The following is a 13,873-nucleotide window of genomic DNA, read 5'->3' as shown; positions in this document are numbered from 1 at the left end:
AAACAGAAACTAAGTGTGGTTCCTCTAATTTGTACTGGTATGACTCATGTGGTACATGAAAAGAACAGGTGATCATGTGATATCCCTTACAGGTTGTGACAATTACGGAGAAGAGAGATGAATCATGCACATTTTCTCTTTAGTTTGATTTAATATACAAATTCCTGGTTAATCATGACATTGATTTTCCATGGCAGTTAAAGAAACAATGCATAACCATAAAACTTAACATAAAAAAAATGTTTGTTTCACACAGTATTAAACAATGAAAGTAATGAAAAACAATGTTTTTAAAAAAGGAAACTTTTACAATCAAAATAATTGCTACAAAGGATAAAGACATTTGTCTTTGCAACGTTTTTTTAAATTTTATACAGAAGGCAAAAACTTTCAAATTTGATTTATACAAACATACACAGATCTCATCGGGGATCAGCGGGATCCGAAATACTGCACCACAGTGCCATAAAGGTTGAACAGAAACCGGGGCGCATGCTCACACACTGTCTTCATGAGCACAAAAGTGAAGGCCATCTCGACAAATTCCTTCTTAAATTCTTTGGCTCCAGACACCTGGTGAAGTAAGCCCTGCACGCCATCAGATAGATGTGTGGACCAAAACTGCAAAGGTTAAAGGAATATTGTGGGATTGGGATATGAGTGTTAAATAATGCCATGTTTACCATGCTCGGAATCATTCGTCTTACCTGCGTGGGACAAGTGCCCAGTTTCTTGGTCAAAGTTTCAGCGGCTTGTAACAGGACTCTCTGCTCAAGCAGGTCTGCAATTCTGATCAACTCTGCAGCCATTTCCCTTGCTGCCTGTGCCTCTACAGCATTGACTGAAATGGAGATAGATTAGAGCGGTGTTAACCAACACAGACAACAGCAAAAATTATATAGTAGTTTTAATATGACTAAAAATCAAAATTTCCCCCCCTCACAGTTGTCATGAAGGGCAAAGTTAGCCGTATAGACCAAAACCACAATTTGTACCAGGCTGTAAACCTAAAACTTTTTCTGCTGTAAAGTTAGGGATTTTAACATGGGGCTCAATGAGATTCTGCTCCCTTCTAGAGCATGTCCCTAGTGGTCAGTCGATGAATTGCAGTTTAAGTCACTTCCGTATTGGCTTCAAGATAAACTGGAAGAGGTTGCCGCTTGGTCTTATCCAAGGGGTAATCCTACACCCGGAAAGCGTACCTTCCATAGGGGCGGCCTTTGCTAACCAAGCCATCACCTGCTGTTAGCATCCCATTGACTCCCATTCATTTTGGCGTCACTTTGACAGCAAATAACTTTACATCTGAGGTGTTTAAAAACTCCATTTGACCATTGTTTATTTTTTAAGAAACACGACAGTGTATAAAAGGCTCCATTACCTTGTATCTTACACTATCGCCCCATAGAAGCCATTTTTGTAAAAATAGGCTAATGATTGCGTCACAACCACGCGACAACCGGCGCATAGTTGAGAAATTACCGTATAGACAGGAGGAGAAACTCGCACGCAATCTTTTGCTGTCTATGAGGCAATCGGGGGGACGTGGAGGCATATAGTCAAGGGAGAAGCATGGGGAGAAGCCCATTGAGAGCCAAAAGCAACGGGATAAAATATTTCAACAACGTGATTCAGATTTAACTTTGCACAACTACTAGAAGACTTGCCACTGTCAGACAGGTTGCTCACGTCAAATCTACGTCTTCAAGCTCAGTCTGAGGCTGCGCAGTACGCTCAGCCATCAGGAAGTGAGTGCTTCTACGTGACTTCATTTTTTCTCTGTGAAGTCTATGGGGTCGCTGTGTCCATTTCTTTTACTGTCTTTGGTCTTATCTAGCGAAGCCATTTTCTAAAAAAAAAAACATTACATTTATTTACTTTTTAACCTCAAATGCGCAACTTCGGTGTTGTTCTTCTTCACGATGAATGACGTCATCACGTCGGGAAAGGTCACGTACGTGGAAGTACCGACCCAGTGCTGAAAAACTCATGTTCTCCGCCAACTTTAAAATTGTCCGACATCGTTGTTTTATCTTTATTTTTGGTACATGACCTTTCCGACGTGATGACGTCATACATCGTGAAGAAGAACAACACCGAAGTTGCGCATTTGAGGTTAAAAAGTATATAAATTTCATTTATTTTTTTTAGAAAATGGCAGATGGTTTTGCTAGATAAGACCCTATTCCTCGGCTGGGATCGTGCAGAGCCCTCTTAAGCCCTTTGAAACTGCAGTGATTTGGACCTTCAACCCGTTGGTTGCCATTGAAATCCATTATGTGGAGAACAATCCTGGAATGTTTTCCTAAAAAAAAACTTCATTTCTTGTCGATTGAAGAAAGAAAGACATGGACATCTTCGATGAGATGGGGGTGAGTAAATTATCAGGAAATTTTCATTTTGAAGTGAACTAAACCTTTAAAAATATTGTTGATTTGAGATTGAGCAAAAACATTTTTGCTTGTTATATTTTCAGTAGGGGTGGTCCGATCCGCCTTTTTTGCCTCCATCTATGCAATAGTTTATTGAGCCTTTTCTTTTAGCGGTTTTAAATTTCAGTTAAGTGTGGGAGAAGAACAATTATAGTCAAGTCAACATTTTTTTAAAAAGCGCTTTTTACAATGCAGATTGTTTCAAAGCAGCTTCACAGTGTTAAACAGGAAAATAATGCAACAGAATTTGATTCGGCTGTACAGCCGCTCTGGAGAAAACGGTGATGTCATCAGCTCATTTCAATTATCATACAGTGACAATGTGGGCAGATCAGTTATTTAGTTGATGTATTTCATTTAGTTTAGTAATTAAATTTATTTGGATATTTAGTTGAAAATGTTGTGCTCTCTACCTCAGTGCTGTGATCAAACAGACACCTGGGAGAAAGTAACATGTGAAACGGCAATAAACTCCAGCCAGATAAAGTCCTTTTATGCAAAACCATAGAACTTTATCTACAGATCAAGTATAATAATAGGAACATTGAATCGTCTTGGAGAGAGTTTCCGATATCCGATGCAGAAAAAAAAAAAAATTCAGTTTCCACCAGTGAATAATTATTTAAAAAACTCATCTCACAATTTTAACCTTTTTTCTCACAATCCCGAGTTTACATCTCGCAGTTCCCACTTTTTTTCCTCGAAATTGTGATTCAAACACAGAATTTTGCAGTCAGAATCTTGCAATTCAGATTTTTTCCCCCCTCAGAATTGTGTGATATTAGCCCCGTTTCCACCTAAATTACCCGGAACAATTTGTGCCAGGAAGTTTTTTCCCCCCAGACCTGCTACTGTCTGCTTTTCCACTGCGGTTTAAATTACCATGAAGATTAGGCAAATTAGTCCAGAGACGTGGGACTGCGTGCGACTGCTCCTCCCAGTCAGCGACGGACAGTAATCATTTTTTGTGCGATACTGTCCGCAACAATACCAAGTATGGAGGAGATGCAAGCAGCGCTGCTTTTGCTAGTTATGTATTGGTTTACAAAATATGTAATTAACAAAACAGCGGAAAACAGACGAGCACTGATACTAAAGCGTATTCTGAAAGCTAGATTTAAAATAAGACAACGTATGTTATAATCAGCTATTACGGACATTGACCGTGCGATTGCTGAGACAACGCGCGCCATCGGACAGAAAGAGCAAGACTGATATATAATGCTGCATGAGCTCAACCAATCAGTATGTTCAGCGCCCAAGTCCCACCCACGAAAGTTCCTGAACTTTGAAAAAGTACTACCTCGGGCCGTTTGGAGGGGGAAATATTTACCCGGAACTTCATTTAGACCCTGGTTCCTGTGGTAGAAACACACCGAGTACCATCCCAAAGTCCCTAGTTCCTGCTGTGGAAACGCGGCTATAAACTTGCAATTGCAAGGAGATATCTCACATTTCTGAGAAAAAAAAGTCTGTATTGTGAGAAAAAAAGTCAGAACTGTGAGATATAAAGTCAGAATTGCGAGCTATAAAGAGATATAAACTTGCCATTGAGAGGAAAAAAAAGTCAAAATTGTGAGTTGACTTTATTTCTCACAATTGCAACTTTATGGCCTGGGTTCAGAGACAAGGCTTAAACCAGGATTAGGCCTTAGTTCAATTAGGACATGTAAGTAGCTTTTATAAAAATAAAAATAAAACATTATTGATATGCATCTTGAGACAAAACAATGTCACTGGCATATATACAGATATGTCAGTGCAAGTTGCTTTCAGTTAAAACAGCTCAAACATGATGAAAAAAAGGACTAGACTTAAGCCTTGTTTGAGAAACCGGCCAAAAATCTCACAATTCTGATGTAAACTCACAATTGCAAGAAAAAAAATTTGAAACGTAAGATATAAAGTCAGAATTGCCTTTTTTTATTCCATGATGGAAACAAGCTTCTATAGTTATCAGCCGTAACATGAACATAATCATTGGCTTACTGGAATCAATTAAGGTGAAATAAGATGAGAGTAAATAATAAGATAACAGTAAAAATACCTGGCAGTTGAGGCTGAACTTGATTCTGAAGTTCATGTAAAAGATCTCTGTAGGTGACAGAGAAACTATGTCCATCCGTTTGCAAATCTCCATCGCTCTCAATATAAGTGTGATTGGTAGGCAGCTTTAGCTGTTCATCAAGATCATCAAGCTCACTTTTAAGCTCACTATTTTGGCAGCCTTTTTGCTCAAAGAAGGAAAGGAGCAGCAGGGAACAGTGAGGAACATTTAAGTTTCTGTTGGGGTCCATTGCCCAAACCTGTGCAGTGCCTCATGCAGGTGCTCTGCAATTAAAGAGAAACACAAAAGCAGTTTCATTATCATGACAAAAACAAAAGACAGGGTAATACATTTCCAGACTATATATAGCCTGATCAACATATTTTCACAATCACAATATTTTACCATATTATATTATATATATATATCTAGAGCCTGAGGCCTAAATTCGTTCATGCTTTCCATGGGAATCGAACCTATGACCTTGCACTGCTCCCCTGTTTAAGTTACACAGACACCTAAATATTATCATATGTTGTATATCGTGCTACACAAAAACAAGCCTATAGCTAGCTATAACTTAGTTGGTTAAATAAACGCAAAAATTAAACTTAGTTCATGGTTTTGACGAAGGTTGGCTTGTAATAAGATGATGAAATATCCAAACTCAAACCAGAAAACATAACTTACATGTGAACTTAGTGCTAGCTAACATTACTCGGTGTATTATTGAGGATTTGGGCTAATTGTACGTCTTAGTGACGTGTTTAGAATACAAATGTTATTGTATACAGCGCGTTTAGCTGATCCCCCCATTTTGTACCGAAGGTCCGTTTCAGAATTTTCAGATAAAAACAAAGTAAGATCAAAATTGAAGTCGCTAGGAACCACACAAATGACACCCAGATGAAGCTCAATGATTAACGCAGTCAAAATAAATAAATACCAGCAAGATGCAGCACATTTCTGAACATTAATATCACGTGCAGTTCTGCACTAACAGGAAAGTTTAGTCAAACCGAGGGAAGCGTGAAATATTTGACTAGGTAAGTTAACGTTAAACTAGGTAAATAAAATAGAGTAATACGTGAATGGGTGTTTATATTTAAAGGAACGGCATAAACTGTAATAACATTATCGAAACAAATCATGATAAGGCTACGATCTAACGTTAGTAGCAAAAATACCGGGAAGGTGTGCTAATTTAATACTATATTTAAAAAAAAACATTGACGCAAATGTTCGGAATCGTGTATATATATATATATACACACCTATCGACTGTATTTTCTTTTGAGTGAAAGAAGAAAGATTCGTTACTTACGTAAACATTCAGTCAAAATACCGGTGAAGCATTATCTCCACAAAAAACAAACAACGAATAGTGCCGTGACGCTTCAATCCCCGCCTTCTTATTGCACAAGTGACGCGTCACGTACTAGGGCGTGGCTAATGGCTGGCGGAATTTCCCTGGTAGTGTGAAGTCTGAAAACATTTAGATATTATTCTTGCTGTTTATTAAAAGTTAAGGCATTCAAATTAGAGTTGACTTTTTAACTAACCCGCTGAGAACGCAAAGCTAAACAGACTTTAAAAAAAAAAGTGTCTCAGTTTATGATAACATTTTTCAACTGATCTGCACTTTGGGAGAAAGGGGTTTTTGGAAACGAATTTCCCCTTCTGCTAGACTGCACTTGCCAGATAAGGAAGTCTGAGGAGCTGGCCGAGAAATGTACTATTAATAAACTCACAAATATGTCAGGTTTAAGCTGTGCATATCTTAATTATGCTGATTTAACTACATTTAAGGCATACTGGTACCCCTTCTCTTCTAGGAGGATCTCCGCAGTCATACTAAAATGCCATCTTTTTCTAAAATGCCTCTTGTTGCTGAATCACTATAGCAGATTTGAAGGTGAATAGGTGCTGTACATTACACAGAATCACTCAGAAAAACATAAAAAAAAACTTTATTTACAATTAAAATGCACTGGTTATTTGACAAGATAAATTTGGCATTCAAGAGTAAACCTCAATATGTGCCGATTCATGCACCATATAAAACAGCAGTGGCAGTGTTCATTTTTGACATGAGTCAGGTTCAAAAAGAGGATCTGAAGTTCCATTTTTACCAGTGACATGCTGAGTAATACAGAAGTATCTGACTATTGCATTCCAGAAATAGTGTTTGTAGGCATGTTGACATGCAGTACATGACAAATTCAGTGCTAGTATCCAGGGAAGCCAAAGCTCATGGAACGGGCTGCACTTCTACCCACAAGCTTCCTCCCAGCTCTCGGAAGAGACCCTGGTTGGGATGACTGCTGGGGTGAGGTAGCAGCCAGTCTAGCTTCCTTGAGTTCTCTAAATAGAAATAAAAGGCATTGCAATAGATACCTCAGCATAAGTGATTATTGCAAGGAGGTAAACAATACAAGTAGAGCTACCTTATGAAAAATAGTACTAGAGAATAGTATAATGCCAGGTAACTCACCTTTCCAGCATAGCTGTTCTGAACTTTTCCACATTTAGCTCCTTGCGAAGCTGTGAAGCCAGTTTGCCGGCTCTCTCCTTGCGCAGTACATCATGCCGACACAACGCAGATGCAGAAGGCCTTGTAGCAGGATCAGGATCTAACATTGTCTATCAAATACAAATGTATTGTCCATATTAGGTTTTCAATCTTGTCTTTAGAGACTGAATGTATGAGTCCATGGTAAACAAAACTTCAAAGCCACCAGCACATTTATGAGAATTCTTCAAAATAGCAGAGGAATGAATCGAAACTATTTTTCAGCATTACGTGATAGTTGGTTTTATGCCCTCTGCTGGTGGAATGAAAGTCTAATACAATATGAGAGGAGGAAGTCCTCTGTTATTCAGAAGAACTCTCATGAAAGTCCTATGCAATTCAGAAGAACTCTCATGAATAAGCTGGTGGTTTTGGAGGGTTTTTTTTCTTATAATAGATACATTCAGTCTTTGAGGTCAAGATTGAAAATCTGATATGAAGTAAACAGATTATTAAGGAAACCAAACAAACCAAAATGAACCAGTCAGATGTGCATACTAAAACAGTACCTTTAAAAGGTTTTTAAAGGGTGCTGGTAACTCCTGGGGCAGGCTGGGTAGCTCACCCTGCCTGAGGGTATGCCAGTTGTCTCCATTCTGAGGAAGTGGTGGAGTTCCAGCAGCTAACAACAATGTCAGGCCCAGCGCAAAAATATCTGCTTTAGGAAGATGCGTGTAGTCCTGTGAATAAAAAATAAATAAAAAAGCAAAATGCAGCCAGAAAAATAAATAAATAAATAGTTACATAGTCACAGCAATAGTTGGTCCACGATTATCTTGTTTTGACATTCATAGCCATTGTATACAAGATAACCTCTGCAGCAAACTGAACACCCCGTGATAGCTCAAACAGATATTGTACCTCTCGCAGGACCTCATAGGCCAGGAAACGACTATCCCCTTCCTCTACCTGAGGGCTTGAGATGGATGTTACATGACCCAAGTCACCTAAAGAACAAGAGATCCATGATACTAGCTAATAATGATACATGTCAAAACAGTGACATTTCATTTTCACTTCTCTGATGGCTGGTTTTGACGGTGTCAGTGTCCATTTTGTGCACACAACAGGTAAACATGTCAGCTGGACAGACTTTACCATGACCAAAAATTATGCTAGAACAGCAATATGCTAAATTTGTTTGGCTGAAATAATCGTGAGGCAACTTGTTGCTGAAGAACTTTACTATGACAAATCTAATTTATCACCCTGAACAGCATACCGAGCTCAGTTACCAAAATTTAAGTTATGTTTTCGCCTACTAGTATTTGGACAGTTTAGAGATCCATCATTGTTAGATAAACCTTCCGGATCACTAAAGACATGAATATGTAATAATGATTGGCAAAATATTTAATGCTAAAAAAAATAAAAAGCTACCAATTTTATATACAACCCCAGAAGGGCTTTCATCCTCTTCTTCACTATCTCCCTCTCCACCCGCACTCGAGCTGGGTCGACAGCAGATGAAAATATTACCTGAAAACGACAGAAATTTAAGCATGCGAGTCAAAAAGTCCAACTTTTCATTAAGTGGAAGATGCATGTGGAAAAACAATGAAAGAGACAAAACTCACTGGGTTTAATGTCAAGGTGCACTAGGCCTGAGCTGTGGATGTACTTGAGCCCCATGGAGACCTGTAGGAGCAGATCCCTTAGCTCAGGAACTGTGAAGTACTCCCCTTGCTCCCCCTTTTCAGTTATAGCATCATGGACGCTACCACCTACAAGACCAAAAAACATTGTTAAATAAAATTAAAAAAAACATCTGTTGCATTGTGATCTTCTGTCCTACCATCACAGTACTCATTTTGTATAATCATGTGGTCATCTTCAGCCCATGCGGAGTAGTATCGGACAACATGAGGGTGATGGCCCAACACCGCATGGGCATACACTTCCTTTAAGGCCAACTGCCTGAAAGAAAAGGAACTTGTTTTACATTAATAAGGTCTACGATTCAACAAGGAATCACAAAAATCTTAACCTAAGATATTAAGCCAGGATTAGGCCCAAGTTCAATTAGGACATTTAAGTAGCTTTAACATTACTGGTGTACATCTTGAGACAAGATGATGGCACTGGCATATTTTAATACATGTCAGTGCAAGTTGCTTTCAACCAAAACTGCTCAAACATGCATTTTAGTATGGGACTAGCTTAATCCTCGTCCTTGAAACTGGGGATAGAATTGTTCACCAATACAAATAGTAGGTTTTAAAATGGACCCTTTTCACAGACTGTGATGACACATTTCCACAATTATCAATATCGCAAATCTATTTCATTTAAAAAAAATAAAAAAATAAGTAACATTTATAATGCTATACTCATAACTCGTTATATTACCTTTAAATTAGTACCGCTTCCTAATACAACGGCTGAGGGAATGACAGCAAATTTGACATTCTCTCTTCTGACCGCTGTAAGCCCGCTCTCTACACTCTTAAAAAGTTCCCCAAAGAACCCTTCAGTGAACGGTTCTATTTAAATACATAAAAATAAAATTATTCTTAGTGTGAAGAACATTTTATTCTAAAGAACCTTTTTCCACTGTCACCCCCCTTTTTGAGAATACACCATCCAAACTTACAGGGCTGTAATTCAAGAATGCTTCAAGTTTGGTCTTGTTTTAAAGAAGACACTCTGTAGATTATTGCTGAAGTGAAAGCAATTCAAAATAAGTAGTTTAAATTTACTGTAAATGAAAAATACTGTACTAAATATTTTATTTTGTATAAAATTGTTTAAAAAATATTTTACAAAAAAAATATACACTCTAAAATTACTATAAAATCAAAGCCATATGCCTAACCAAGTTGTGTTCCAAATTTGAATTTGATATCACAAAAATTGAAGTTCTTCAGGGAACCTTTCTTTTTAAGAGTGTATATTTTTCCCTCTTTTGCAAAGTCATGGAAATTTCATTGGCTATCGGAACAAATGGGAATACACAAATTATATTTGCTGCCGTCTTCCGGCCACCATTATAAAGTACACCCAACTATGTCGAACCCCAGAAATGTGAAAAGGGTCCATTTTGGAAAAAGAAAAACAGTAAGCACTGTGGCAGTGCTGACTCACTCATTGGCAGAGCCTGCAATTGGCCTGCGCGAGCGCTTGATGGCGTACATGCAACCATCCAGTCTCTTCACACATCGATACACGGAACCAAACTCGCCCACGCCGATGCAGCTCAGCTCTAGAAACTCGCTCTCGTAACGTGACAGCATGCGGGATGACACTGCTGGCCTCTAAAGGCCAACAGATGGGAGACCATGTGAGAACACAGATTTGCCAAAGCTTCCGGCGGGATTATGAAGTCTTATAAACCCACTACATAAAAGACTAGGATAAACTATGGTGTTTGAACCTGTACCTTTGAGGGGAGGAAGAAATGTTCATCCTCTGATGAGTTCTGAGTGTCTGGAGATCTGTTGAAATAAAAGGTACTTCAATGTAAATCCAGTTCCACAATGGGCATTGCTTATAGAAATTGTTACCTTTGTGCATCATCCTCATAATCATCACTCCTTTTGCTCTTCCTCTTGTGGTGTTCACGGTTTCTGCGCACCGTGTCAGGTGTGAAAGGGTTAACGTTCACTGAGGGCACGCGGTCAAAAGCATTAGGCAAACAAAGGAATCTTTGACTGCGACACGGCTTGCTGCTAGAACAAGGAAGGGTTGATTTTGATAGCAAACTCTGCAAGTGGAGGAAGTTAGATGATATAAACAGTAAATAGAAATCTTTATAGGGTCAAATGTATTGGGATTGCTGATACAAAAGCATAGACTACCCAGACAGCAACATAGTGTCGGTTCAGATCTGGCCCACATCTGGTAGTACGTGTTGAATCTACATGTACCAGATGTGGCCCGGATCTGAACCGACACTATGTTGCTGTCTGGGTAGACTGTCATTGCATCGAAGTTAACATGAAACTAAACGCTGGAAGATTACCTTTGGTGTACTGGGCGAGTCGCAAAGCCGGAGTTTTTTCCACGCAGCATACGGTATGGGAGAAGTAGGGATGGAAGGGGAAACCGTGATACTCCTGGTGCGGTGGCGCTGTATCCGGGGCGTCCGACAGGGGCTTCTGAGTGAAACACTTCTGTGTGCCCATTCATCAAAGCTATTGTCACTGCTGTCCTCCTCCTCACTGCTGGAGAAATTCAGGTGCTGCTGCGATGCATTCACAGAGGCCATTTTAGACCACTGCAATCAGAAAAGAAAAGGAAAAAAAACTTTTTCACAGATAAAAAAAAAGGGGGGGGGGTTTAGAATGGCAACTACTGTAAGTTAGCAGTCAATGCAATATCAACAACTAGAAAGAAGGGTGACAGATGGCCAATAAAATTACTTATAGTAATTTTTAACGGCTAATTACTTATAGTAATTTATAGTAATTTTGTGTAGGCCTTATGGGTTTATTAAAATGAATTATAGCAATTGAGATCTGCAGTTTCGTGTTTACACAATATGCGTTTGAAACAAAGAGATGACTGGCAAACAATCAGAATTATGTTATATGAGAGCAGTCTCCTAAGCTAGGCCTCAAAGGACCTCATATGTTTATTGTGCATAGGGCCTATAGCAACATATACAGATTCCTCTTTCAAAATATATCGCTTCCAGGGTCTTATTACGCTGTTTTGAACATAAATACAGCTCCAACTTACCCTGAGATGAGCTCATGGGCGACCACGCTTGAACTTGGCGCGTCAAAGTTAACGAGGTCCTTTAACTATGGGCGGAATGGCTCTTCCATCAATTAACTCCGCTAACTAGTATCAAGCCTTTGTGCTGCCTTCAAGCTGCCTTCACGTGCTATCGGAAATTTCCCACTCCCCACTTCTGAAGTCGTGATTACGAGCTCATCGTCGCATTCACATTTTGACTTGAGAGGGCGTTCGTGTCCAATTTTTTAAACTAGGAAACTAGTTTACGATAATTCCGAGAGCACGTGAGGGCATTCATATCAGTAGATGAACCGATCACCACTTTACACCTGAACACGAAAAGACATTTGTGTGTAAAATGATTCACAGAATCCTCACAAGTATTTCCTTTATTTAAATGTTCGTTCCTTCATATGCTTAAAGGTCAGGACGTTTTCCTCAGAAATCACTGGTCTATGCCTGGACTTTAAGCTAGGTAGGCCTACATTAAATATAATAATAGCCTTATGAATTTCAATATCGCCCTTAGACCACTATATAGGCTATAGTCTTTGGTATAAACCAAAATGCCATAAAATAAGCCCTTAGACAAATGATATTGGTTTGTTGTGGTGTAGATTGGAAAATCAGCTTAAAAAAAGAAAGAAAAAAAAAAGAATTTATATATATATATATATATATATATATATATATATATATATATATATATATATATATATATATATATATATATATATATATATATATATATATATATATATATATATAATGTATATTTTTGAGTCATGAACAATGTGGTAAAACAAGCTTTAGCACATTTCAATGTGTTTAAACTTTAAATTGTTTGATGTAGTACCACCTGACATGGAAAATGTACCTACACATACTTGAAATGAGCAGTTTTTACCATTATTTGAGAGCCATCTTCAAACCTTTTCAGTCTGCCACAAATATCAGTTGGGGTCCTCTGGATGATGCATTATCATCTTTCCTGTTATTATCTTGTCAATTCATAATAAAAGAGCCATGTTTGCAGTTGTGCCACCCTGACATTTGAGAATATACCTACAAATTGCTGGACAAACGTTTTTCAATTATTTCAACAGCTTTAAAACTACTGATATTTATGAAATGTGACCAAAGTTTTCAAACCTAAGAAGATACCATGGTATTTATTTTTTACTGTTTTATTATTAAGACCCCATATTAGTAGTTTTCTTATGCCGTCTTCACATGCTATTGGAAATTTCCTACTTATGAAGTCGTGTTTACGAGCTCATCCCATTCAAATTTTGACTTAAAGCTGGCAAAGAGATGGGTCTTGTGCCTGTTGCCCACTTGGGTCCCACTCCCAACTAATGGAAAGTGCCATCCTATATGAAATCCATGAGGGCAATTGGCATGGGGCCATTATGGAACCCATGGACAATCCCATATAGAGCCCATTTTTCAGCCCATTTCAAACCCACATGGGCCCCACATATAAATGTTGTCTGGGTTAAAGCTGGGACCGAGATGGGTCTTGTGCATGTTGCCCACTTGGGTCCCACTTTGTGGCAAGTGCCATCCTATATGAAATCCATGTGGACAATTGGCATGGGGCCATTATGGAACCCATGGACAATCCTATATGGGGCCCATTTTTCAGCCCATTTCATACCCATATGGGCCCCACATATAAATGTTGGCTGGGTTGAGAGGGCATTCATGTCCAATTTTTTAACTAGGAAAGTTGCACCACATTGACATTTTTGGGCTTTAATTTGTATTATTTAAATGTACTAAAACGAATTCAAGCTAAATAGGTTTTATTGAATAAAGTGATATATCTCTTGTGAATATATCAAACTATTTTAAAAGGGAATAATGCACTTGGACACAAAAATATGACATTTGAAGTAAAATGTCACGCTTTAGATTTTTTTTTTTCCGAAGCCACTATAGCCTACCTATCAGACATCTATAGACTAGGCCTACAAAAATATAGACACTTTCAAAAAACAGTATTTATTTATTTGAATAGAAAACATAAAAAAAATAACATTTGTGGTTTCCAAAACATGAATTCTGACTGTTAAGGAAAGCTTATTATGGTCGTTAAAAGTCGTCAGCATATTTATTTTAGGGGACTGCGCACACAGT

At 38.4% G+C, this 13,873-nt stretch overlaps 2 protein-coding genes across 2 annotated transcripts; both read right to left on the bottom strand.

The window, feature by feature from the left end:
* Positions 1-11: 11 nt before the first annotated feature.
* On the bottom strand, positions 12-5,927 carry bida (BH3 interacting domain death agonist). Its single transcript, XM_079826026.1, has 4 exons — positions 5,804-5,927; positions 4,480-4,763; positions 708-841; positions 12-621 (listed from the first exon to the last, which is right to left on the bottom strand). Exons 2-4 carry the CDS (start codon positions 4,727-4,729, stop codon positions 433-435), a joined length of 573 nt encoding a protein of 190 aa, XP_079682152.1. The 5' UTR covers positions 4,730-4,763; positions 5,804-5,927; the 3' UTR covers positions 12-432.
* Positions 5,928-6,551: 624 nt separating this feature from the next.
* Positions 6,552-11,261, bottom strand: wee2 (WEE2 oocyte meiosis inhibiting kinase). The gene is made up of 11 exons (XM_079826025.1): positions 11,013-11,261; positions 10,555-10,754; positions 10,431-10,485; positions 10,136-10,305; positions 8,847-8,968; positions 8,629-8,775; positions 8,432-8,530; positions 7,913-7,998; positions 7,561-7,731; positions 6,974-7,122; positions 6,552-6,843 (listed from the first exon to the last, which is right to left on the bottom strand). The coding sequence occupies exons 1-11, from the start codon at positions 11,256-11,258 to the stop codon at positions 6,708-6,710; spliced, it is 1,581 nt and encodes a 526-aa protein (XP_079682151.1). The 5' UTR covers positions 11,259-11,261; the 3' UTR covers positions 6,552-6,707.
* Between the last annotated feature and the right edge of the window lie 2,612 nt (positions 11,262-13,873).

Source organism: Gobio gobio, assembly GCF_949357685.1.
Source record: "Gobio gobio genome assembly, chromosome: 9".
NCBI lineage: Eukaryota > Metazoa > Chordata > Actinopteri > Cypriniformes > Gobionidae > Gobio > Gobio gobio.
Note: the sequence above shows the minus strand (reverse complement) of the source record. Positions and strands in the feature narration are given on the sequence as shown.